At 39.0% G+C, this 27,424-nt stretch overlaps 2 protein-coding genes across 2 annotated transcripts in view; one reads left to right on the top strand and one right to left on the bottom strand.

Moving 5' to 3' along the window:
* Positions 1-25,988, bottom strand: part of LAMC1 (laminin subunit gamma 1) — a 156,769-nt gene extending 130,781 nt beyond the window's left edge. The window contains exon 1 of the mRNA XM_058178256.1: positions 25,432-25,988. Within this exon, the coding sequence (XP_058034239.1) occupies positions 25,432-25,807 (376 nt within the window). The 5' untranslated portion in view covers positions 25,808-25,988. The remainder of the gene's footprint in view (positions 1-25,431) is intronic.
* Positions 25,989-26,180: 192 nt separating this feature from the next.
* Positions 26,181-27,424, top strand: part of SHCBP1L (SHC binding and spindle associated 1 like) — a 45,178-nt gene continuing 43,934 nt past the window's right edge. Inside the window, exon 1 of the mRNA XM_058178262.1 lies at positions 26,181-26,329. The gene's annotated coding sequence lies outside the window, so the exon portion shown is untranslated. The remainder of the gene's footprint in view (positions 26,330-27,424) is intronic.

The following is a 27,424-nucleotide window of genomic DNA, read 5'->3' as shown; positions in this document are numbered from 1 at the left end:
TTAACATATTTCTCAAGAGCAACCAATGAATGATTCACCAATTCCTTCAAACTATTACTAAAGCTAATAAAATAAGAGAGAGAATAGAAAGTACATGTTTCATTAGAATGTACCATAATATGAATATTCAAACTGTTACAAATGGACAACCCAAACAAAATTCTCCCCCAGAAGAAAATAACTAAGAAAATCTGGACACTGCTGGGCATCAGAAACTGGGACTACGTTGACCTGTGTCTACCTGCATCTAATATATGCTGATTTTGAGCCGCTTCATCCCAGACTACATACATTCAGTTGGCTCGGTGCAGGCATGGACTGTGGGCAACTCAAAGTGGAGACAACTTCAATGTTATATTTTAAAAGATAATTTATGATTTGGAATGAATCATCACTTTGGGCATATTGCCCATGGAAAGGAAGCAAGTCTAGTCATGTGACATATTGACCAAGATAATGGACAAGCAAGGCAAATAACTCCATGGCGCTTCCAATTGAGTCAAGTCCAGTGGAATTAAGAGTCACAAAGCTATGTCATGCTTACCTATTCCCTAACGAGGTTGACTGGAAGAAGTCAAAGCCAGAGCAATGAATCACGCAGAGATTAGATAAGAAAGTACATTCCTCTATTTCCTACGAAACAGAGCAACAGCTACCACAATAAAAGGACAACAAAGGCTTTGCAAAGAGGCCAAATTTCTCAAGACTTTCCTATTAGTTTTTATACAAAAATATAAACATTACATTGGGGTTTCAGTTACCTTCCACTTAAATTTAGATTAACTAGAAACTACTTAACTGTATGCATCAGACGACACCCAACAAAATCATTTTTTCATTTATTATTACTTATTATTTATTGTTAGTTTCTCAGTTATCATAACATACCACAAATCAATCCTTATCCATTATCCTTTAAAAAAGCTTGATGCCTTGTGATTCCATTACTGTACCTCGTTTTGAAAAACAACCCTTTTTTTACTACCAGTAATCTTCAAACCTGAGTTTCCTTTTATCCAAATTTGAAAAAAAAATCTTAATATTTTAAATGATTTGATTAATATAGTTAGTGTTATAATCTTACTCTTTCGTATAACATACATTCTATTTAAGAGTGCAATTAACAATTTCAACAAGCTTCTGTAAAAAATAGAATACTAGCAGAATATAGGTGCTAGATTTACTGTATATCATGCTAAGTGATGTCTTGCGTTAAAGATTATTTTAACTATAATTTGCTAAATTAGCTATAGTGGCTTAGATGCTACTAAAACCATAAATTGCCCAGATGTTTTGGAGATCTCCCATCATTCTTCATCTACAGTCATGTTGCTGGGACTGACATGAGTTGTACTGGGGGGAAAAAACAAAACATGGAAAGGTCCAGATTGGGAAAGGCAGTTTTATAAGCCACTCTATGAGCAATTTAGTAGCAACTGTTTATATAAACCTCAACAGAAGCCAGGCAGTATTTGAATTCCAATGTGACAGATTTGAATTATTGCCTCTTGTCTACCACTCAGCAGCAGTTAGAAGGCTTCAAATGAGATTAAGATCCATAACACTGTAATGTACATTTAGAAAGAGATTCAAGAGACCTTCTCCCTTTCCAATCAACCCTGCAACATAAAACCACATTGAAATCATTCTACGCTTCTATGGTTTGGAGAAAGCCTTGTGGAAGCTTATCCAGAAAACAGGAGCATTGGATAAACTTCCAGGGATGTTTTCCTTAAACCACTATAGTTTTTCTGATACCAGTTGATGAAAAAGTCTAACGAAGATAGCAAGCCAAGGAACATGTTTGTGGCTCTGAAATCAGAGTCTCAATCACAGGGACCTCTTGAACCTTGATGTTAGATGACCAAAACATTTAAATCAGACCTGTCGAACTGGCAGCCCATGGGCTGGATGCGTCATGTGCAGGCCACACCCACCCTGGCTCCGCAAAGGCAAAAAATGTCGCAATAGTCACAAGACACGATTGAGTTTGACACATGTGATTTAAATGATCCATCAGCAGGTAGCAGAGGAACAGCAACCAGTGCCAGATGTTGCCAGCACCCAATCAATGAGACCATGATGAAGACACTAGGATTTTGGAGCTCTGCAATATTTAACATGCCACAGCATCTACATACTGGGATGACAGCCCAGAATATATTCTTTGAATAGCTTTAAAGCAGGTGCTACTGTAGAGATTGTTCATTGCCCGAAACCAAGACACTTTACCATACAACATGTGACTGATAAATAATCTCAAATGTATGCCATTTTAAACACTATGTTACAGAAGTCCTGAAAAGGGGTGCTTGTACCACCTATTGCTCCTGATCTCAGGTATGTAATGCTCCATGTTTGTCCTTAAGAGCGACTTTTTGGGAAGAGTTCAAATGCCATTATATGGCTGTTTGCTGGCCTGCCATTTGTTTGTAGAGTTCAGAATTCACTGGTAATTTCTTATTACACTATCTGCAGTATCTGGGCATTGCTTTCTTTATACTACTTGCATCATGGGTAAGGGACAAGGTAATTCCTACAGTACTACAACTTAGGTGTTTATATCAGAATCTCTGATGCAAGGACATAATTATGGCATTTATGTGATTGCATAGTCAAAGGCATGGCATTTTGGTATCTTTTCTATTTCTTGCAAACCCCACTAACTTGAGGGTTAATTTCACATGCTGTACAGCAAACCTTATGATTTATATCAATATATTGACCATCAATTGTGTTGTAAATGTTGTACCTTGATGAACGTATCTTTTCTTTTATGTACAGTGAGAGCATATGCACCAAGACAAATTCCTTGTGTGTCCAATCACACTTGGCCAATAAAAAATTCTATTCTATTCTATTCTATTCTATTCTATTCTATTCTATTCTATTCTATTCTATTCTATTTTCACCATTGGCACCTCATACATGAGTGGTCTTCCACTTCAGTCAGCATAAACACTGCTGAAAAGATTACATAGCTTGGTTGGGGAAGGCTCCATTATGGAATGCATGTCACCCCCAAAGTTAATGGCTGAATTCAAATACTCCCCACAAAAAATAAATTTAGGCTGCAATCTGTATTCATTTACCTGTTATTAAACTGGGAAGGCATTCAATAGAATGTATAGTTCTAAACAGTAGATATTATAGGATTGTCCTGCCCCCACCCAAAAAAAATCCAAACAAGTGCAAAATATTATGTAGAATTGTATATTAGAATGCTTGGAAGTATTTTCAGATGTACACAACTGAATAACATACATTTCCCTAATTACTTTAAGAAAAATCATGAATGCATTGAAGCTATACAATTAACAATAAAACTCTAAATGCATACTCAGTCACACACATATATCCCATATTAGGGACAGGGATCAAGGGGAAAAAAAAACCTTAATTACAAGTTTGATGATAGAAATGGCATTCCAGCTGCCCAATATGACTGACATCATGAAAGCAACACATCAGGGTATTTAAGGGCAAATGCATTCAACCAGAATAAAAATGCTTAATAGAGATACATTCTGTCAATATCCTCTTGCAATCTTTCAGATCTGCACCAATGAGCCAGCGACAACTTGCACAATACTTCTGAAAGACTTGTAAACAAACATTAAGTTTCCAACAGCAATTGCAAGGCCATAAACAAATCCTCCTGCAGCTGCAGCACAGCTGGTCAAAACATCTTTGAGATTCTTCTGTTAATCCCTATGTGTTATAAACAAGAACACAAATTTCCTCCAAACAAAAAAAGGATCTTGTAAATTGCACAGTGCAGGTAAGTCCCAGCCTGCTTCCTGTTCATCCGGTGAATTTGATAGCCTTCTTTTCAGCAAGATTAGCACAGAAATCAATCAAAAGGAAGTACAGACATTAGTGATCAACTGCTCCTTCGCTACTATGCTGGGATATGACCATGTAAACATAAGCACAATTTTTGAAATTACAAATAAACTGTGCGCATACCTTTACCCGTTGTTAATAGACCCACAGTTTATCCAGTCAAATATTCTTGTTTTAAACAATACAGTGAACCATAAACTTAGCATGTTCACAACCCTCTCTATTAAAAAGCAGTTGACAGCCTTATGATTCGGTGAATTATTGGAATACAGTGGCAAAATCACTAACTGTTGTGTTATTCTACTCAGTGCAAACATCCTGTTTCAAACACAGGATCAGGTAGCACTCAATACGTTCCACTACAAAGGATTTTTAAACACAGAATCAGGTAGCATTCAATGCGTTCCACTAAAAATCTCCTCTATTTTTCAGCCTCTGCCAAGATAACTTTCTATGAATAACACTCATGTTCATCAGCTTTCCCCCACATTGTAATGGGTGTGGTAATTCTTACTTTGAGTTTGTGAATAGAGTACAAATCCATTCATAAACCACCAGAGAATTTTCCAATGGCAAGCAAAAGAATTGTAATGTCGTTTTCTCAGTCATTTCAGTTTTCTAAGTGAAAGGATTTGATGGCTCCATCACATAAGCCTCTATTTGCAATACTGAACAGACAAGTTTATCTTTTCAATTAAGAGGGAAAATATTCCCTTGCAAATTATCAACTTTTAAGAAGATACAGGTAGTCCTTGATTTACTACAATTTGTTTAGTGATGTTCAAAGTTACAACGGCATTGAAAAAAGTGACTGATGACTATTTTTCACAGAACCATTGTGGCATTCATATGGTCACATGATCAAAATTCAGACACTTGACAATTGGTTCATGTTTATGACGGCTGCAGTGTCCCAGGGTCATGGGGTCACCTTCTGCCGAGCAAAGTCAATGGGAAAGCCAAATTCACTTAACAATCATGTTATTAACTTAACAACTGCAGTGATTGCCTGTAGAAATTCTCAGTCATCCAACCAGTCATCATGGTTGTCCCAAAGGTGCTTTTTCAGGAGGGAACTGGAGTTTCTTGTTTTTTCTTTGAAGATGTTTTGCTTCTCATCCAAGAAGCTTCTTCAGCTCTGATAGCCCCATTGTCCTGTCAAGAGCTGAAGAAGCTTCTTGGATGGGAAGCAAAACGTCTTCAAAAAAACAACAACCCAAAAAAATCCAGTTGCCTCCTGAAAAAGCACCTCTGGGACAACTGCAGTGATTCACTTAACAACTGTGGCAAGAAAGGTCATAAGATGGGGCAAAACTCACTTAATAAATGACTCACTTAGCCACAGAAAGTTTGGGCTCAATTGTGCTTTGAAGGTGAGGACTACCCGTACTGTGCCCAACCCTTCTGCTCTGAATGGACTATCCTATCCTAGCCTGGAATACTTCATCCTCTCTTTCTAAGTGATTGTTCACCGGCTCTACACATCACCAGTATCTGGCCTGAACTCTCTTTACCACCAATAAAAGCTTCAGGTGGTAAAGGAGTATTTGGATGGTCCTTCTTCTGACAATGGTTAATTGCCCTGTGAATCTGTGCAAAGTACCAAGCACAAACGTCCAGAGGACCAAGGTTACTGGGCCTTTCTCCTCTACTTGCATCCTAGCAAGATGAGCTATGTTTGGTACAGAATGAACTTAACACACACACCTGTTCACAACTCACCATTTATTTTGGGATGTTCGATTTATTCTTAAATAAGTCATCATATGGAAAGCTCTAGGATAAATTCCATCTAGCATAACTGAACAGATCTCTCCAACTGAACTCCATTTTTAACTTACTCTTTCATTTTCATGTAATCTTTCTGATTATCTCAAAACAGTCCACACAACCATCATGGTGTACTATATATAAAACATGCTGAGCCCAATTTGTTTTTGTTTATTTTTATTGAACAAATTTATATGATTGCCCAACTCAAACACAGGTAACTCTGGGCGGCTTTAAAAGTCAGCAACATAAAAGCCATCAATCCATCATTACTCAAGCAGCAGCAATGCTGTACAATCAAATCAACCATTTGATCACTCCATTCATGGTCCCCAGGCCCGCTGACAAAACCATATCTTCAGGGCCTTTTGGAAAAGCAACAAAGTTTTCAACAATTCTTCTGATTAATATTCGTACACGTGCTAAGGCTACCCATTAAGTTCATGGTAAATTTAAAAATTAGAGCACTGGTGCCGTGCTTCTCTAACACTGCATCAGCACATGAAAGAAATTCAGTGATTCTGAAAAAAAAAAAAAAATCCCCTTCCTTCCCTTTGAAGCCCTGTCCCCTGAAACCTGCTTCAGAGGATTCCTCAAATTTCAAAAGCAAATTTCAGGTCTGTGAGGGACTGTATGAGAGAAGAGGCATTCAATCTGCCAAGAATTCTGCTGAAGGAAGGACACGTGCATGTGGATGGGATGGGAAAAAGGAGGAGGGGGAATAGGAAGGTAGATTACTAGTGGTTTTATTTTGCATTAGTTAAACTTTAACATATAAGCATATATTAAGGCAGTACAAACAAGCCTTGATGTCTCACACAGTTACGGTAATTTAGAAAGAGGTGCATGGATTACATACAGTACATAGTTTGAAGAAAGTAAGAATCTACTTCCTGTATACATAGTTAATTTGAAGATGCCAGATTATTTAACCCACCAGAAGAAAACCTGTATGCTAACAATCAATGTTTTCTTCCAAGAGGAAAAAGCAAAAGAGATGGTTGAGACCGTAAGTAGAAAAAAAAAATCCAGGGTGTGAGAAACTAGCTGTATGTGCAGATGTATGTATAACTAGGCTGCTTAAAAAGCAGAGGAGCAGTGAGTCGTGTAATGCAATTTAATCAGTTAACTCCTGCCTGGAGGGAACATTAAGAGAGAGTGGGAGAAAAGAAACTTTTCTAAAATTCCCAGCCCTACGTATGGTCATCCGCCATAATCTCTAAAAAACACAGCATTGATTTCCTTCCTTCCTTCCTTTACTTTCTTTCTGATAAAAAGCGGCAATGTTAATAAAGCAACCAGGTTACATAGATTTGCTTAAGCTGAATAAAAATAGTAGACACAACAAACTTAAATCAAGAGTTAGGATCAAAGTACGGAATATTTCTAATCCCTTTGCTGAGATTACTTACATTCTCTTCATTTCAAGCAGGGAGAAAATGCTGTTGGCATTAGTTAATGAGGAATTAGAACCTTTAGCGATATTCTGCAAAGCCTCCAGAAATTAACCAAATGATTCCCATCTAAATCCTACCCACCATTTTTTTTTAGAGCTCTCCCTAATGCTGAATAGTGAATACTAAAGCATATTTTGGTACAACAGGGAATTTGCCCTGTCTGCAAAAGATGCCAACTACCTAATCTCTCAAAAATTAATAAAAATGTCAGGAGGCTGTTCCAGACAACCCTGAAAACCACTACAGGGATTTGATCTGACATAAAAGTCTTATTTCTGCTTTTCCTGTTGAAGGGTCTGTTTTTTTAATAGTATACCAAGATAATTCTGTACTAAAATAATAAGTGGACACCTGACTGTTGTGGAATCGACAACATCAATATGAATCAGGAAGTCTTTGGTCCCAGATTAGACTAAACTTGTATATTATTTGAGGAGCTGCATAAAGCTGAGTGATTATCACAGTAAATAAACAGGGCTAGAATCTAGTGTATTCTGATCTGATATGAATTCAGTACCTAGTATTGCACAATAAGATGGTTGGGCCAGATTTATACAACTGTGTTCTTTTAATTAGAACACCAAGATACATAAAGTAGAACCAACTGCACACTTGGAACATTTATACACCCTTAAACAAAAGCATTCTTTGTTCTTGGTTTACCTGATCTAACCATGTGTGAATAGGGTGAAGTGGCTATTAGTGTTCCAGCAAAACAAGGCAAAATTAAAGAGTACCACTATTCTCTCCTTTTATTGTTACATAAACTAGTGATGGGGGGGGAGGGTTGTCGGAACAAAGGAAATGAAGACAGGATTACCCTTCCCTACCTTGGTATGTAATGACTTTGATATCTGACAGAGCACAGTGGATCTGCTTTTTCCATTTCAAAGTTCAAGATACCAGACACTGCAAAGGTTACTAGGGTAGCAGCTGGGCAGGATGGGAACCAGCAAACCATGGCCAATGCAGATTTTCCATTGTGTATTCATGGATATCTATGATTACTGCTGAAGATAACTTGCAAATGATGCAAATAAATTTCTGGACTTATGGAGCAAACACATTTTTGAGAGCAAGTTTAAGCCAGAAATCTTCTTTGCTGTATAACAACTAAGCTCAACTCCTCACATACAATTCCACTTCAGAGTTATCAAATTTTCCTCATTTTAATTGCGTGATTTGATGAGACAGACAAAGATAATTATTTGTTGCTGCTATGGTAATAGGAAATATTTGATCAAGTATATCACTCCACCAAGAACTAAACAAAACTCAAGTGATTTTTACCTACAGGTAATCCTTGATTTACAACCACAATTGAGCCCAAAATTTCTGTTGTTAAGTGAGATATTTGTTAAGTGAATTTTGCCCCATTTTACATCCTTCCTGACCACGGATGTTAAGTGAATCACTGCAGCTGATAAGTTGGTAACGTGGTTGTTAAGTGAATCTGGATTCCCCATTGACTTTACGGGTCAGGTCGCAAAAGGTGATCACTGGCCTTGGGAAACAGCAACGGTCGTAAGTGTGAACCCGTTGCCAAACATCTGAATTTTGATCACATGATCATGGGTATGCTACAAAGGTTGTGTGAAAAATAGCAATAGCAATAGCACTTAGACTTATATACCGCTTCACAGTGTTTTACAGCCCTCTCTAAGTGGTTTACAGAGTCAGCATATTGCCCCCAAGAATCTGGGTCCTCATTTTATCCACCTTGGAAGGATGGAAGGCTGAGTCAAGCCTGAGCCTAGTGAGATTCGATCTGGCAAACTGCTGACAGCCGGTGATCAGCAGAAGTAGCTTGCAGTACTGCACTCGAACCACTATGCCACCGCAGCTCATGGTCATAAATCACTTTTTTCAGTGCCACTGTAACTTTGAATGGTCATTAAATGAATTGTTGTAAGTCGAGGACTACCTGTATTTTATATCATTGTGGTAAACAAGCCATCTTAAATAATTTTAAAATAATCTATGGAGCATAAAAGTGCTACTGTTTAATGAACTACAGGTAATCTTCGACTTAAGAGTCACAATTGGGACTGGAATTTCCCTCGTAAGTAAAATCACGTTTTGTCGCATGATATTCACTTTAGGATCATTTTTATCATAGCTGTTAAGCGAATCACACAGTCATTAAGCAAATCTGATTTCCCCAATTGACTTTGCTCATAGGTAGCTGGCTGGGAAGAATACAAGATGATCACATGACAAGATGCTGCAACCATCATAAATGTCGGATACCAAGTGCCTGAATTGCAATCACAGAACTGCGGAGATGGTGTGATAGTTGTAACCTTGAGAGAATAGTCATAAGTCACTTTTTCTGAGGCTATTAAAGAAATAGTTATAAATCGAGGACTATGTGTATTATATTTACAAAAAGATATTTGTAAAACAAATTATACTGCAAATAATTATTTAAAATAACATTTGTTAGCTAAAGATGTACTGTTTCACTATTTAGGATTATCTATTTTGTCATTAGCCAAATTAAGATTTTCTCTAAATTATGCTCTGACCTAGCAACCTATTTGACAAAAGAAAAAAGAAACATTAAAAAGAAAAAAAAACATTAAATATTATTTAATATTTTTCTTAGGGTTTCTCATTTGGCAATGTCCTTAATGGATTTTCACCTAACTTCAAGGGAGACGATCAATAGGCAGGGCTAGTCACCTATTCCACAATTTCTGAAAGCATAGAACAAACAAAAAATAAAATACTGAGCACAGAAAGATTTCTAGTCTTGTGACTAGAGAGAAAGTCAAGAGTAGTGTTGGCAATGCCATATGAATCTCTGAAGTCAAACAGTACACAAGGTTTCCTGTTGTAAGGATTTTCATGTCCTTCCTGTTGTCCGGATTTTTATATCCTTTCTGATAACAAACAGAAACAGATATATGCAGACTAAGCAAGAACTAAGCTATGTTTAGTTAGCTAGTTTAAAAAGCTTGCAATTTATACACACATTTTGCTTTCTTTTAGTTTGCATCATTTGTATTTTTTTAGATATATAACTTAACAGTTCAAACAAAACTGATCAACGTTATTATTTGCGTTACTTGTATTATCACTTTTATTTGATTCAAAAACTCAACACAGTTATATTCACATACAAATGTTTAATTAACTCATTAAAATAATTAATTAGCTATTAACTAATTAGAATTAAAATGCATGTAATACAGTTTTAAATGCCCATTTGAATTACTAATTCCTTCCCTTTCACCTGAATGTTGTGTTAACTGTGTACATTTCAGAAAACTCACCGGAAGAAATAATACCTTCTTACTACCTATTTGCTTGCAAATCTGTTCAAATAAATCATAATCAGATTACAACTTCAGCAAAAAGAAAAGTCATTATGCATATATATTGCAAACGTATCTAAGTGACATTCATCTGAAGACAAGTAATTGGTCAGTCACAAGCTGCTGCAATTATACTTCCTCCCCACAGATGCAACATGCAGAATGCCAGAGCTGCCCTGCCCCATTATTCCTGATTGACCTGATAAGTAGTGACTTTATTTACTGCCAGGGTTCTGTACAAGGGCTTAAACCCCTTTGTTCTTCTCACTGTGTTTTATTAGCACAACAAACACCAATGGAAGGGAACCCTGCACAATAATCAGTGCATCTAAGGTCTGTAGATACTTCATAATTGAAACAGAAGAAGAAAAAATTGTGCCTGTGCGGGCCTGCCTTCAAAACGATTCCAAGCCATTCCTAGGAAGAATACTGTATTGGGATTTTTTAAGTTAAAGTGCTTTTTTTTTGCTGCTGTCCGAGTTTCCTGACAACTGTGCCTGGACGAGTCCCTGCAGTTTTCTTGGCAAGATTTTCGGATGTGGTTTACTACTGCCTTCCTCCTACATCTGAAAGAGAATGACTGGCCCAAAGCCATCTAAGTGGCTTTGTGTCAAAGGCAGGATTACAATTCACAATCTCCTGTCTCTAACCTGGTGTCCTTCATTGCTCTTCAGGGCAGTGTTCCTCAACTTTGGCAACTCTTAAGGTGTGTGCACTTCAACTCCCAGAATTCCCATGCTGACTATGGAATCCTGGGACTCAAAGTTCACATAACCTAAGTTGCCACGGTTAAGAGAAGGAAGCAAAGGCTTAAGCAACTCTTCCCACCATGGAATCATATCCTGTGATAAAATCTTCCATTTTCAGACACACAGTTGTTCTGGTTTTTTTAAAAAACCACCTAAAAATAAATTGCTAAAATACAGGAAATCCTTGATTTCAGCCATTCAGCGACCATTCAAAGGTAGGATGGTGCTGAATGGACTTACGACCCATGTCCAAAGTTACACTGTGATATCACCCCTGAGGTCATGTGATCAAAACTGGCATCCCACTCATACTTAAGATTGCAGGGGTGCTTTCAAGTCTACCCACCCACCTATCTCCAGCCAACGATATCCTCTTGGACCCCTGCCTCCACCATCCCAGCTAAAATTTGTTCACCATCTCCTTGCTAACAAGGCATGGCTGGCCTGGTTGCTGGGCCACATAGCTGGCTTTGCAATGCAAAAAAGAGGGGAAAGAGACACGTGGGGGGAGGAGCAGTTAGAAGGAGTCCCTTATCTTATTGCAGCTTATGGTTTGGAGGAACCAAGCCCAGCTAATGACTGGAAAAATTCACAATAACAATGGGGATTTCCAGGATTGCCATCACTAAGCAATACAGGCATACGACACAGGGGTGAAATGCTCTCAGTTCGGACTGGATTGCCCAATCCAGTAGCAATGGCAGAGGATGATACTAGAGAACCGGTAGCAAAAATCCCTGCTCACACCCTCACAGCTCATGCCCAGCTGAGCCGCGTGATCATCAGAGGTTGTTTTTTTTTTTTTACTTTTAAAAGCATTTTTTCTTCGGCCGAAAAAATGCTTTTAAAAGTAAAAAAAAAGGCTCTGATGATCGCACGGCTCAGCTGGGATCATCAGAACCTTTTAAAAGCATTTTTTCTATAACCTCTTCAGACAAAGAGGTTGTAGAAAAAATGCTTTTAAAAGTAAAAAACAAACAAACGCCCACCCAGTCACATTATCCCCCCACCAAGCCACGCCTATAGAACCGGTAGTAACAAATTTTACATTTCACCACTGATATGACATCTTATTTTATGACTGCATCACTTAATGCTTAAAATTCCAGTCCCAATTCTGGTTATAAGTTGAAGACTTCTTGTATGAAGGCACATATAAGCTTCCTCTATCTCTTCTGAATGTATTCCACCTCCCTCAAATAAAAAAGTAAAAAAAAAAAATCCATCCTACCCCATTAGGGAATCAGCATCATACTTTCCTGAAGCCCTTGAAAGTAGAAAAGAAGGGTTGTATTAAAGCCCATGTTTTCCAGACATCTGCATTTCCAGACATCCATACATCTACAAGTGGGCATCGCACACCGCTCAGAGATTGCCGTACAAGGACAAATCATGCATTGCAAAGATCTCGTGAAAGTGGGAGATATTTCTAATGTAACCTACCAGATCCCCTGCAGGGATTCCCCCCTGTGACTATGTAGGACAGACGGGGTGGAAGCTAACCACCAGACTGCAAGAACACAAGTGAGCAGTCAGACAAGGAGACCCAAATTTATTGGTAGCCTCACATTGCAATGAACAAGCATATACATTCAATTTTGCACCTACTAAGATTGTTGGTCATGTAGGTACAAAGATAACCAGGGAAATGACTGAAGCCTGAGAAACTGGCCGCTTGTCAATCAGTAGGAGTGCTGATTTACCATCAGCTTATCAAGTACTTAGGGTCTGAGGACCTGGCAGCACAAGGAAACAACACCCAATTGCAGGCCACCAACACACCAATGAACCAGAAGGAAGGCACTATATAAATACAAAGCACAGAACAGCCCAAAACACATATTTGGTAGAGAGAAGTTTCCTGAGGATAGGATCCAGCAAAGCTTTTGAAGACTAAACTTCTGGTCCCGGTGACTGGCCCAGATTGGATCTTGCAACATTATCAAGGAACACCTATATTTGCCTTCATTCGTCACAAAAAAAAATACTGCCTATTTCTGGGGCATAGAGAAAATAGTTTTAAATACTTACATGGTGATTTCAGGATTGCTGAAATAATACATACTGTATTATTATATGTATCTTGGCCTCGCTAAAACATTTCCATTTTCTATTTATAGTATTGTAGTATGCACAATAAAGATAAACTGAAAAGAGAAATTGGGCTGCATTGCAAAATTCAGTTTTTAGAACTGTGGTGAAACAAAAGCCATAGTAACACAAGCCAAGCCTTTTACTGCTTACACTGCAGGCTTCTAAGTAACATTTCGTCACTATTTAAAATTCAGCAGAATACCAAGGAAGTACATTTTTCATCTTCCTCCATTCCTCATAAACAGCCCATCTATTCAACTCAGCATCTTTGTATTAAGTGTGTTATGTTCCAATGACATAAACAAGCATTTTTCAATTTCTTACTTCTCATGCTACCAATAGCAACTCATCTCTAACAAATAACAACCCTTACAAACAGTGAGTGAATGTTTTATAAACCCGAAAAGAATTATAAGACCTCATTCCTCTCCTATTTAGGGTACCAATACATACAAATGACTGGTATGGGAGTGTATAAATAAGCAGGCTAGAAAAAATATTTATGCCCTAGAAACTTTCCTGGATTTACATGCCAACCAGTAAGAAAGTGTTTTGAAGACCCTAGTAAACACTGTACTCACATAAATATTAACTATACTTGATATAATCAACAGAAGGAGAGATTGGACCAAGAAAATATAATCTTTTAACTATCAATTCAAAACTATTATAGCCATAGAGCAGCATAAATCTCTTAACTATAATGAAGGAATCATCATTGTGGCTCCTCTAAATACCCCATCAAATGATTAAATTTAACTAGAATGTTGTCTGATGTTTGAATTGATTTATCATGGCTTTCAATTAGTCACCACATGCTCTTCAGTAGATTTGCAAACCACCGCTGGTAGCAACAGCACAAAATAATGGCCAAGGTATGGACATTCATTCTATTTAAAGTACATCTTCACAAACCCTTTAACGTAAGTGCAAAAGTATTAAGAGCAGATAAAAGGTAACATTAAAAATGCCAGGGGACAGCTAGAAGTTCCTGCAGTAGCGATAAATCCCTCTGTCACAAGTCTGTCTGAGACTACAAATAGCAGCTATTTTGTATAGCAAAATGCCACACAGTCACCTCCTTCTCCTTAAATAATTTCCCACTCATTCTATTTCTGAAAATAAATTCTCAGCCATGCTTAGTATTATCAAGTGTCTCTTGGTGTCTCAGAGGCACCAGTGGTGTGAGGATGAAGGGAGAGAGGTTTGGGGGTGGGGGGAAATGGAGGTTCAGGGCAGAGATCAAGAGCTGTACAGCAACTTTATATAACTGAACTGAACAACTGCTGGCCACTTTTCTTTTTAAAAAATGATCCCTTAAGCACTCAAGTTGAAACTTGCAATGTGTAAATCAAGCCTTTGTGAGTCTAACTAAAATAGTGTCCCCTCAGGGCTCCACAAATACCTCAGTGAAATCACTAAAGCTATTCCCAGATCTTAACAAAGTCTCCAAAGGATTTCCTGACAAAATGTACAGTTAGAAATTTCACTGAGATTTCTCAGATTTCTTCCAAATTATGTACATATTCTAAGAAAGATTAAATAAGCACACAATTGACATTTCAGCTAAGATGACACTCTAACAGACACATATTCAGAAACAAGTCCACTCTCTTCAATGAGAGTGGATCTTCTATTTCAGGGGTCTCCAACCTCGGCAACTTTAAGACTTGTGGACTCAATTCCCAGAGAATTGTGGACTTCAGCTCTGGGAGTTGAAGTCCACAAGTCTTAAAGTTGCAGAGGTTGGAGACCCCTGTTCTATTTGATTACAGCCTAGGAGTCTCACTTCCATTTATCCAGTATACAATCTGATGCTTTACTGGGATTTTCTATCACTACAATACAGAACAACAATTTTAGTTAAAGAGGACTCATCATTTTTTTAAATAGAAAAGTTAGGTGCAACTTTCAAAATAATCACCATGGATAAATATATAGGTTGGGATACCAAGTGTGGTGAATTTGTTCCTTACTTGGGAATTCCACCAATATTTTCTCTTAAAATTATTCATCCAATTGTCTGTTCCTCTTTCTTCCCCCAATTATGCTATAGCCCAATTGAAACAAATGTATAGCTGAAAGACTAGTGCTAGCAATTGAATGGTGGCAGAAAAAGAAGAGGAGGAAGAGGAGGAGGAGGAAGAAGAAAGTCTCCAGTGGAAGATCTAATGATTGGAAGATCAAGCCAGAGGAGTACTAAAGAGAGGAAACAGGCAAAGAGGGAGAGAATATGTGGGTGGATAGTCAGAACCTAAAGAAGTGAAGAAAACTAAAGTTCACAGATTGGAAAAAACAAGGCAAATTTTTGGCTGCAAGCCTGTGGTTTATTTTCAATGCAGGAAACAAAAATAAGTTCCCATGCAGTTCAAAAGAGACGCATACTGTGTACAGTAAAGCAGTTAATAGACTGCAATCCAGTTTAAAGTTATTTTCACTCTTGTAACATTATGTTACTTTAAAACAAAAAAAAATTCTATACCTACATAAGCACTAACCATTATTTCCTAATCTAGTGTGATTCTAAGTATCCTAACTCTTCATGGCTGGACTTGTTTTTACTTTAAGATGGAAACAAGTATAATTTAAAAAACAACCCTGCTAGATCTGCAATTCAAAAAGGATAACTTCTAAAAGGAGATTGTATATATACACAACAATTATGACTCCTGATTTACTTCTTTCCCTTCAAATTTAAATAAGAGGAGAGATTTGTATAAGTGGAACACAATGATATCCCACATTTATAAAATAATTTGGGGATTAAAAATAACATACCGTAACTATATAATCCTCACAATACAACTTAAAATGGGCTAGCAAATTGGGAGCTTCAACAATGACAGCCTTGCTTATGGACTGAATCTTTTGGCTGAGATTAGCTGTCCAACCAAGAGTTTGCTTCTTCCAATCTTTTCGCCAAACCATATAACTTACATTAAGTTTGTTTTGATTCTCTTACACTAAGCAAGAAGGAAGAAGTCAGCTGAAGTTCAAATGGTACTCCTGCCACAGACACCAGAAGGCATTCCCTCAGATCTCAATACATGGAGAAGGACCTTCTTGATTGTCCTCATGACCAGCCACATCTATAATGGCAGAGATTATTTGACTGTTATCCTGATCGCAAATTGGTCAAAGCCTTGTATCTATTAACCCAAGACGGGTGAGTATCCCTGCTTTGTATCAGGGTAATTACTTCAACTACATGTCCAAGTCAGGTACCCTACTCAACCATTCAGCCAACAGATCCTGCATTAGCTGCAACATCTGGTTGATGTGCAAAGATTGTTCTACATGCAGCACATTATTATCATTTAAATAAGAGACTACCAATAGCTGAATAAATGTTCCTAAATCATCCCATGCACAGTTGGTATATATATACAAACTGAAGCTGGGAAGAAGTGCTCCTAGCAGAAGACGCCAACTTGTCTTCTAAAGACAATGATGACTCCAGGAGTACCGCCAAACTAGGCACTGGTACACATTATTGGGACCATGTGATACAGCCACAGAGTAAGAAACAGCCACATCTACAAAAGAAAGGAGCACTGGAAAATTATTGAGGCCACCCAATGTGGCCAAATGTGCTGAATTTGATCTAGATTAACCAGGACAAATCAAGCATTCAATTTGTCAATAAGAAATTTAGGGACATTTACCTCTTTAGAGTAAGCATTAAAAAGAGAGGCAAATTATGAGAAAGAAACTATGTATGTTGCCCTCAGCTCTACTCCAGAAATGTAATTACAATATTAGTACCCTGAACTATAGTAATAGAAAAACAAACTTGCAAAGAAGCTGTAAGGCAAAATTACTAAATCTGTTTCTGAGTTCCATAAATACTAATGTCAATACCAGATTACCAATTAGTAACTTTAAAAGTGAATTGCTTTTAACTATTTTTCATATCTGGATCACTGCTCTATTTACTGATAGAGCCGTAAATTTATCTGATTTATCTTCACCAGAAGAGAGAGAGAGTTCAGCCAAATTTATATTTAAATAGTAGAACTCTGAATCAAATCAGGAATCTACTTACTGGGCACAAGACATGAAGGTTTTTCAGCTTGGATGTTCTCTACCAAATGACTTCCAAAATGCATGAGGATTTCCAGCTGAGGAACCAGACAGACCACTGTCTTTGTCTGTTCCCTACTGCTCCCTCTAGCAATGTCTGACACTCAATACAACACAGCAAAGCAGAATTACAGCAGTCCAATGGAGAACATGGCAACCCTGAACTATAGTAATAGTTAGTCCTCCCTGCAGACTAACAGAACAATCTTTTATTTTACAGCTTTTCTCTAGGGAAGGGACTAGAAATAGAGGACTAGAAATAGAGTACATTTGAATGAGAGTTACAAATTTAGAAACTTTTGAGAAACATTAACACCTTCAACAAGACAGCCAGGGTAGCATAGAGGTTAAAGTGACGGATTAGGAATAGGGAGACCCAGTTCAAAGTTCATCCTCTCAAAGTTCACTAAGTGATTTTGACTAGTTGCACTCCCTCAGCACAACCTGCTTCATAAAGTTGTTGAGGGGATGGTAAAGTAGAGGTGGGAGTGCTATGTCTGCTACCTTGAGTTTCTGGAAGAAAGGTGGGATATAAATCTAATAAAAGACATAAGTGAACTTTTGACCTCTCATGCTATATCTGAGAGTTCATAGAAGAAACCTTCATGTAAAGACAGAATCTGCTGTTCATACCGTAGTGGTTATGTCACCCATCCATACTGCTGCCATACTACGAAAAGAATCAAACAAGACACCACATTTCCCAACTCTGCAATTTGAGCACTATAATGTTAAATAGAATAGAATAGAATAGAATTTTTTATTGGCCAAGTGTGATTGGATACACAAGGAATTTGTCTTGGTGCATATGCTCTCAGTGTCCATAAAAGAAAAGACATGTTCTTCAAGAATCATAAGATACAACACTTAACGATAGTCATAGGGAACAAATAAGCAATCAAATATTAGGAAACAGTCAATATAAATCGTAAGGATACAAGCAACAAAGTTACAGTCATACAGTCATAAGTGGAAGGAGATGGGTGATGGGAACGATAAGAAGAATAATAGTAGTGCAGACTTAGTAAATAGTTTGACAGTGTTGAGGGAATTACTGTATTTGTTTAGAGAGTGATGGCGTTTGGGAAAAAACTGTTCTTGTGTCTAGTTGTTCTGGTGTGCACTAAAGCAATTACTGGCTTACCTTCCTACTGACCACAGCTCTCAAACCCTGGACTGTTCTGCTCAAAAGATTAGTTACAATTTGTTTCTCTTGAAATAAACCAGTGGGAATGGGGAAGAGTGGATCACGCTTCAAGAAGAACAAATAAGAGTCAGAAGGTATCATTTGTAAGGGTAATTATAATGGAAAATTCTTACTTACCATGTCATAGCATCTATTGAATTTTAAAAAGAAACAAACTTACAATATACAACAAACACACGCTTGTGAAACTAACCTAGTGAAATAGATTTTTTTTTCCTTTTTAATTTTCTCCAATTGTAATAAATACAGACTCAGCCACACCACTCATTCGAGACTTGTAATAAATTAATCCAAGGAGAATGGCTAGAGAGAGAGAGAGAGAGAGATAACGTGTTGGACTGTGGAAAAAGCTTTAATGCTGTCAGTGTCAATAGGTCTCCTGGTGTGTGTTTTTTCTACCCACTTTGACAGACAGCTGCATAATCAGCTGGGTCATTTGTCTACATAAGACACATGCACTCCACTGGAGTCTACAAGAACCTTGGTAACAAAGAAGAGCAAATGGAAATGAAGCAAGAAGGGAAAAAACAGGTCATGAAATATACTTCTTATGAGCAATTGGAAGAAATTACAGCTGGTCCTCACTTAACCATCAGAGACCATCAGAGACTGTTCAAACTTACAACAGTGCTGGATGAATGGTATTTAAAACTGGTCCTCAAAATTCCATCTGTTGCAGCATCCCTGCAATCTTGTGATCACTATTTACCACAGTCTTTGCTGAGGAAGCAGGCCAAGGGATGCAAACGGAGATCACATGACCTTCTTGCTTAATGACCCACAATGATTCACTTAGCAACTGGAGGTGCCAGAATTTCTGTCATTAAGCAGTCAAGTAACAGTGGAAATTCAGGTCCCAATTACCATTATTAAGTGAGGGCTACTTGAAGTAGTTGGGTGATTTAAATTGTCTTTCTAATCTGGCTTTATATTACACTGATAGAAAGCTATTTCCAAACACCACTGAGCTGATTTAAGGCAAATTTACTTGATGCACAAAGAAATGCACTTTCTTTGTGCATTTTAACCACAAAAAGATTGATTTGATATACACAGACTGTGTTATTTTTACTCTGGTTGTCCATTTAAAGAAAATGAACAAGATTTGCTAATACCATATATGTCAAATATGACCAAAACACAAAAATAGCTCAGTGCTGATGTACTACTTCATTGCTAAAACCAGTCCTCTTTTATATACCCTTCCATCTTCAATAAAGACAGCTTGTCTTGTTTCCCTAACAACGTATAGAAAATACCAAGATCCCCAAACATAACTGCATAATATTTATATTAACTTTCTTTTTCTTTCCCAACATCAAAGGCGATGCACAGGGCAGAAAAAAAACCATGCAAAATATAGATGGAAAATTAAAGTAATAAATAAGGATAACAACATAAATCCATCTAAATTAGTAAGAACATAAACTGCCTTTAATCAGTAAAAATCTCAAGAATAGATAGCCCAATCTTTACTCCCACAAATGATGGAAACTGATGGAATTTGGAATATGGCCTCTCCTTAAGCTGATGCCTTCCAGATACGATGGAACAATTCTAACAATTCCCAGCCAACACATCAGTAATTATAATCTGTACTAACAAAAGCTGTGCACCTAGCAGCAAATACTATTCATGGGCTCAATTACATTGTTAATATAAATGAAATTTTAAAAAGGAACTGTATGTACTTCAAACCACTTCTTCACTCCCTTCTTCTGCATGCGTTTTAATTACCTGCAGAGTACTTGAGATTACAGGTAGTCCTTGATTTATGATCACAATTGGGACCAGAGTCGTTACTACGCAATGCAGCCATTAAATGACTTATCACATGACTGAATCTAATTTTACAACTTTTGTGCTGTGGCCATTATACGAATCATGCAGCTGTTTAGGAAATCTGGCTTCCCCCACTGATATTGCTTGACAGAAGCCAGTTGGGAAGGTCACAAAAGAAGATCTCATGATCAAGGGATGCGGCAACCATCATAAATACATCCAATCGTCAAACACTAGAATTGCAATCATGTGACCATGGGGATGATGATGAATCACTTTTTCAGTACTGCCATAACTTTTAAACAGCTACTAAACAAATAGTTTTAAATCTAGGAGTAGACTACCTATATATGAAGGTTCCTAGGTTGTGAGCTAGACTTTCCAATCCACAAGAAAGCAATGGTAAACTACTTCCGTATGGTTGCCAAGAAAACTTTTTCGTGAATATTCTGGGGAAAAAAAGATTCCTTATAGCTAGTCCTTGCTTAGTGACAATAACTGGGAATGGCAACTTGGTTGTTAAGTGGCACAGCTACTAAGTGTCAAACCATGTGACCCCCAATTTCTTATTTTCTTATACCTTTTCTTTTAATTCTGCTTGCCACAAGTTGGTTGCAAAGTCCACAAGTGGTGATCATATGACTGCAGGAAACTGCAACATTACATTGTGTAACTTGAAATAGTTCTTAAAGGCAGTCAGTTTGGTATAGCAGTTAAAGCATTAGGCTAGCAATCAAGAAACTGTGAGTTCAAGTCCTGCCTTCTGTACAAATCTAGCTGGGTGACCTTTTGCCAGTCATCTTCTCTCAATCTTAGGAAGCAGGCAATGGCAAACAACTTGAAGTCTTGCCAAGAAAACTGCAGGAACTTATGCAGTCCACCAACACCGACTCAAAGGTACAAGGAAAAAAAACCTATAGCTTTTCATTAAAGCTTATTAGAGCATTTTTAACTCATGTATTCATTTTATATTGACTGATAAACTCAGAAATACATTAAGTAGCATTCCAGAGTACAATTCTTTTGGTGATTGCAAATTTTGTGAGTCATACATAACTAATTCTCTATTAATATTAGGAATGTTTTAGTAATATTGACATTTGAAACAAGTTTTACAATTAACCCAATGCTTTCGTTGAGAATTGGGAACTGAGCCTGTCCTGGGAATGGCAACAAAGTAGAAAATAATTTTTAATATAGTCAAATGAATAAGTCACTGTTCCATTCCCCACCTCCCTGTTTAACCACCCAGATAACAGAAACTCAAACATCCTCCTTCAAAACATAAAATGCATGCAGGCAAAATTCAGGGGAATTACTAAATGAACAATTGTTCTCTTTTGTTTCTTTCTACTGATCATAATATTTGAATAAAAGTCCATCCAAGAACACTTACTGCATCGCAGGTGTGCAAACATTTGAATGTTTGCAGTCAGGAAGTGTCAAAAGCATCCTTCCGAAATGATTACTTTGTCGTTAAAAAAAAAGTTAATTTTTTTAAACCCCACATTCAAGACTTCAAAATCTATCTCCACCACACACATTGTTCAAAGTAAATCCAAGAAAGGATAAATCCAGCATGGAATAAACTGCTAAGATACTGCCTCAACAATTTATTATTTCTTTCAGACAATTCATTACCTATGATGGGATAAACTGTAGAACTGCTTTGTTACCTATTTTAAATTCCATTTGAGTACCACAAAGCTACAATTTAACCTTTGAGACAGAATACTTCTTTGAAGTATTTAGTCTACCCAGATGTACAAAGGTGACGTGGAAGTGTTCCCCTCCACCAATTTCCCTAAAGCAACAAATCTTTGTGTGGTGATTGTTTTAACTTTTCTACATTTATGTTGCTGCCTCAAGTCAATCTTTAACCTGAAAATCTCCCCTTACCCCCAAATTATCTTCCCAAGGAAGACATTTGTAAAACTGTACAAGTAACCTTCCAGTATTTTGAAGAAAGCAGAAAGGAATTAGGTTAAGGGACAGGAAAGTTAAGATTCCTGCCACAATGGCAAGGAATGGTGGTGGAAGAGTTAAGAAAAGGAAATTGAGTCCTTGTACAGGAAAATGAAGAATGCATGTTCAACCAGCACAGGAAATGAGAAGAGGACAAAACTGCCACTTTATAAAAAGATACAGAAAAAAAAATAAACCTGCTTTCAGGCAAAGGTGCTCAGGACTGATGTGAAAGAAACTGTTAGTGAGAAATAATAAATAAGAGGGCAAAAGCTAAAGTAGTTTGCATAGTTAGGGGAATTCACAATGTCAAAGCTTAGCAACTAAAGTCCAACTAGCAACATATGTATATAGACAGCAAAAGAAATCTTGCCTATTGTTTGTCTTTTAGCCAGAGAAAGATGCAAGACCATAGAGCAGTGATTCCCAAACTGTGAGCCGCGGCTCCCCAGGGAGCCGCGCTATCGTCATGGGGGCGCCGCGGAATATCTGCGCCCGCTGGGTCCGGCGCTGATGCGCCATTTCTGGGGCGTCTGGTGCACATGCGCAGTTGCAGGTCGGATTTCCGGGGAGCCGCGGGCGCGTCTGGTGCGCATGCGCAGTTGCAGGTCGGATTTCCGGGGGAGCCGCGGGCGAAAAAGATTGGGAACCTCTGCCATAGAGGGTCATTAATGCCTCCCTTCCCTAAGTGTAAGAAGAGAAAGGACCACAAGTTTCAGAAAGGAATTGAAAAAATAACAGAGGGTTAGAGTTCAGGAGGACTTTAATGATAGGCAGCAAGAGTCCCCAGGCAAAAATCTATGGACACCTGCCTGGCTAGATGTCAGATGTCAGGTTATTTACTTTCAGAATCTTTTAATTAAAAATCAATTAAATCCAATATTCAGAGGATGCCAGGTTGGGAGAGTTCACAGAATTAAATTAAGTTCATTAGGATTAGCAGAGTGGAGCACCAATGTAATCACAGAACAGTGATCTAACAATGGGTGTTGAATTACCAATGCTGACTGTCCATGAAATTCATTGGCTAAGGACAAATCGGTAACCAGGTTCATGTATTATACTTAGCATAGTATACCTTTATTTTTAGCTCAGCATTTTCCACCAAACTGTGATTTAACAGATCATAGTTTGTTAAACATTCCGGTAGACAGAAATTCCCCGAGGATGGGTTCCAGCATGAGTCCGAAAGCTCAGAAGACTAAACCTCTGGTCCGGGTGACCAACCCAAACTGGATCTTGCAAACCATAATTTAACTAAATTGTGAACCAAGCTCTGTCTAAGCCCATCCTTCTTTTCAGGTTATAAGGATATGGTAGGAAAGTTCTCATTCATGCATTTGACCATGAATTCAGCGGAGAAAGAGTGGGACATCAATATGAATAATAGGGAAGCATCACGGTATGCCCAACATGCCATCTCATATGCCAGTGAGACTCATCTTCAACAGTTTCAAGCAAACTTTCTCAGCTTGGTATCCCTCACACTTCTGGACCTCAACTACTTTTCCCCAGCTAGGGTAATGCACTGGAATGCACAAGGCTGGAGAAGACTTTACTGAACAAACAGCAAGAATGGAAATTACACTCTAATTTTAAAGTAAAGAATGTTCATCTTCATGCCTGAAAAAAACCCACCTACAAATGGCTTTTGATAAGTAACTACTACTTGTGGTACTCCTGCAAAACAGTGGTGGTTCCTACTGGTTTTCCCCGATTCGGGAGAGCCGGTAGCAGAAATGTTGATGTGAGAGCCAACCGGTTCAGCTGGGCCTTCCCGCCCGCCCCTGCGCTATACGTACCTTTATTCCTCCGCTTTTAGCCCAGCTGAAAGGCGCGGCAGAGCGGATTGCCATGCCTCAGCTGTTCAGTAACTCAATGCGCTTGCGCAAAGCGAATCGGTGGTAACACCGGTTAGAACCCACCACTGTTGCAAATTATATAATTGCTCCCATTCTGAAAGGCATCCAGAAGCTGTGCTTTTCCATAGGCTCCCTCTGCTACTGCCCAAGGCATGGAAATCTAGCAACTTAAAATTATATTAATTATAAACTATATAATTAGTATGTAAACTGCAGCCACTGATTTATTATACCTGGTAGTTTTCCAGATCTGACAGTGAACACAATGGCTATTTACACTACTAATTGCTGCCACTGGACAAAACAAGTGAAAGTATATGACTCTCTTAATCTTGGGTGTGGCTGCTATTTCATTTGGATTTCTCTAATTTGTAAAATGAAGTTTCTTTGTCTTCTACACACCTGTTTTAGTAAGCAGCAACCAAAGCCAATAACACAGACTTTCCTTCCATCATCCTTTTGGTAAAAAAAAAAAAAAAAAAACCATAAAGAAATCAAGAAAGATGCTGTGCAGACACCCCCTCAACAGATGCAATTCGAAAAGTATGCCAAACAACTTCTACGCACAATGCACCCACAGCCCTTATTTTGTGATAATTCATTTTTTACAACCGTACTGGGAAAAAGAGAGAGAGAAAAACCCTCAAGATATTTTGGCAGGCTACTGAAAAGAAATAATGTACATAGTTAGAAGAAACTGCCAATTGTGCTATTTGACTCTCTTTCCCACAATATTACTCTGGGCAAGGTGCAGTACAGAGATCCTGCATTTATTTGTAGTCTTCTTTCCACTCCATGCTTAAAATCCCATCACTTAGAACACAACTTCCTGGTGCTCAGTTATCAAGAAACAACACCGCTCCCCCAACTCACCCCAAGTTACAAATGGGACCTAACTATACACCAGTTAAAGAGAGAGGGAGCAGAAAGTCATTTCGTTTCTTGTTCCACTGAAAAAGGAAATCCACCACACCGCAGATCAAAGAGGAAACGATCTTCCAACATCTGCTTACTAGAATCCTCAATAAAACTTCAACGGCATCCGCAGAGTTTCATAGAGGATGGTCGCTGTTCAGAGGCCTAACCCTTCCCAAATTCCTGCCCAGGAGATGCTACAAAATCCAAGTGTCGGCAGAGAACCGAGACATCAAAGAAAACGAAAAAGAAAACAACACACCGATGCCTTGGCGAACTTGGTAGCCTGCAATGCAGCAACTACATTGGCTGGATCAGGAGAAAGGGGCTCCTCCGAGAGCCTCTAGCCCACCCCGACCCCGCCCGGCTGGTACCACTCACCGAGATGGAGAGTAAGATTAATGGTATTGGGGTACTGGACGCCGGCCAGCATGGTCTGGCTCTGCCACCAGGTGGTGTCGGCCTGGTTGTTGTAGTCGGTGAGGAAGGCAGCGCCGTGCTGCAGGTGAGGCTGGGAGGCGTCGCACAGGTGGCAGGACTTGGTGACCCCGGTGACGCCGGTCTGCACGCAGTATTCCTCGGCCGGGCTGCCGCACGTGTTCGTGGCCACCACGGTGGCGTTAAAAGCAGCGTTGACGAACTCGGGCATGCAGCGCTGGGGCCGTCCGCTCTGCTCATCCGCGCACTCGTCCATGGCGCCGCCGCACGGCCCGATCAGCAGCAGCAGGAGCAGCCCAAGGTTCAAGCGGACGTCCATCCCGGCGGCTTCCCTTCCCTCTCCGAAGCCCAAAAGCGCCACTTCCCGCAAAAGCGGCTCGCCTGCCTGCCCGCCCGCCTGCCCCTGGCTCTCCGCTGTCTCCCGAGGAAAAGAGGGCCCCGGCTCGCTGCACGCAGCGCTCTCACATCCACCGAGGGTGCATAGAAAGTTGTAGCGCCCGCACACACACACGCACGCACGCAGCCTCTCTCCGCTCTCTTTGCTAAAGGGTGGGGGCACCGCGTTGCATGCTGGGATACGCAGCCCTCCAGCAGAGGCGGAGGGTGAGTGGAGGCGGGGGGGTAGGTGGGGGGTGCGAGAGAGGGCTTGACCAGGGTCCTTCCAGGCGCGGCCTCATCCCCCCTCCCCGCCGCCGCCGCCTCTCCCTCTTGGAATGTCCTGAATGGGGAAGGATTCCCGCGTGGGAACTTTTTGCCAAACAGGAAAAAAAGAGCCCGTAAGGGGAAGAAAGGACGAGATAGCAGCAAAGCCTTCAACTTCCTACTCCCGCCGCCAGTGCAGGTCAATTTGTTTTGTTTGATTGATTATTTTATTATTTATTTTATTATTTTCTTTCTTTATTCTAAATTAATCCAAAATTGTCGGAAGCGCTGCAAGGGAGCAGCGCGGCGACTTAAGTCCCGGCCCCCTTCGCTCCAGGAATGTAGCTTCTGCCTTCATTGCGCGTTTTTACGCGGAAGGAAGTCCTGCAGAATCCCGAGGGGGAACTTATTTCCAAGTAAGGAAAAGCGCAGCAGTTGAAGTTGTGGTCTAACTTGGAAGTACAGTACGGTACGATTCAATCGCCGCTGCCTTTTGCAAACCCCGCCGCCGGCTCTGATTTCTCCACTCTACGTTGGTTTTATAAACGGCTTTACTAAAAATAAATAAATAGTTGGATGTCTCGGCGGGCGAAGAAGAAAGATACACTACCGCTCTCTGGGAAGATGTGAACTTGAGGTTGTTGTTTTTCCTTTCATTTAAAAGATACCCAAATTAAGACTTGGCGGAAGTTAAAGCAGAAAATCCTTTTGATTAAATTTGCTTTCTGAGGATAAGTAGTTACAGCAAGTTGTTCAGTGTTTATTCGGATATGAGTCAATTTGACTTCAGTCCTGTGTCCCTCAAATCAATCTACATTTAGACGGTCTCTTGTTAGATAGGAACTGGCTCTGATTACCTAGTACAAATAAATAAAGCATGAGTACATAGTCGCCAATCTTTTCAGGCTTGCATTCAGAATTAAAGGTGAAACAGCCAATAGTTGAATCACACTTACTGAAGTATCTTGGCAAAGTACAGTAATCTAATCAGATTTCGTAAATGTTAAAGTCATCTTATTGGGGGGGGGGAAGATAAATCGATAGTACTCTAAAAATGTTTTAAATCACTCATAATTCAATCATTTAGAGAAATACTCAGTTGACAAAAGTTCCTATGAAGTGATCTGCCATTTATTTATACAATAGTACATCTTTTAAAAGCATGTCGTTACATTTCAATCTTTTGAGATATAAACGCTCAAGCCGTTGTATATTCAAATTAAAAATACATTATTAGATTTTTATCTCTCCTTTATTACCTTAAGTAACTCAAATTCGCGAAGATGTCTAATAG

The sequence above is a fragment of the Ahaetulla prasina genome, chromosome 3 (genome assembly GCF_028640845.1).
Source record: "Ahaetulla prasina isolate Xishuangbanna chromosome 3, ASM2864084v1, whole genome shotgun sequence".
NCBI lineage: Eukaryota > Metazoa > Chordata > Lepidosauria > Squamata > Colubridae > Ahaetulla > Ahaetulla prasina.
The sequence above is the reverse complement of the archived record's forward strand: the minus strand, read 5'-3'. Positions and strand labels throughout refer to the sequence as shown.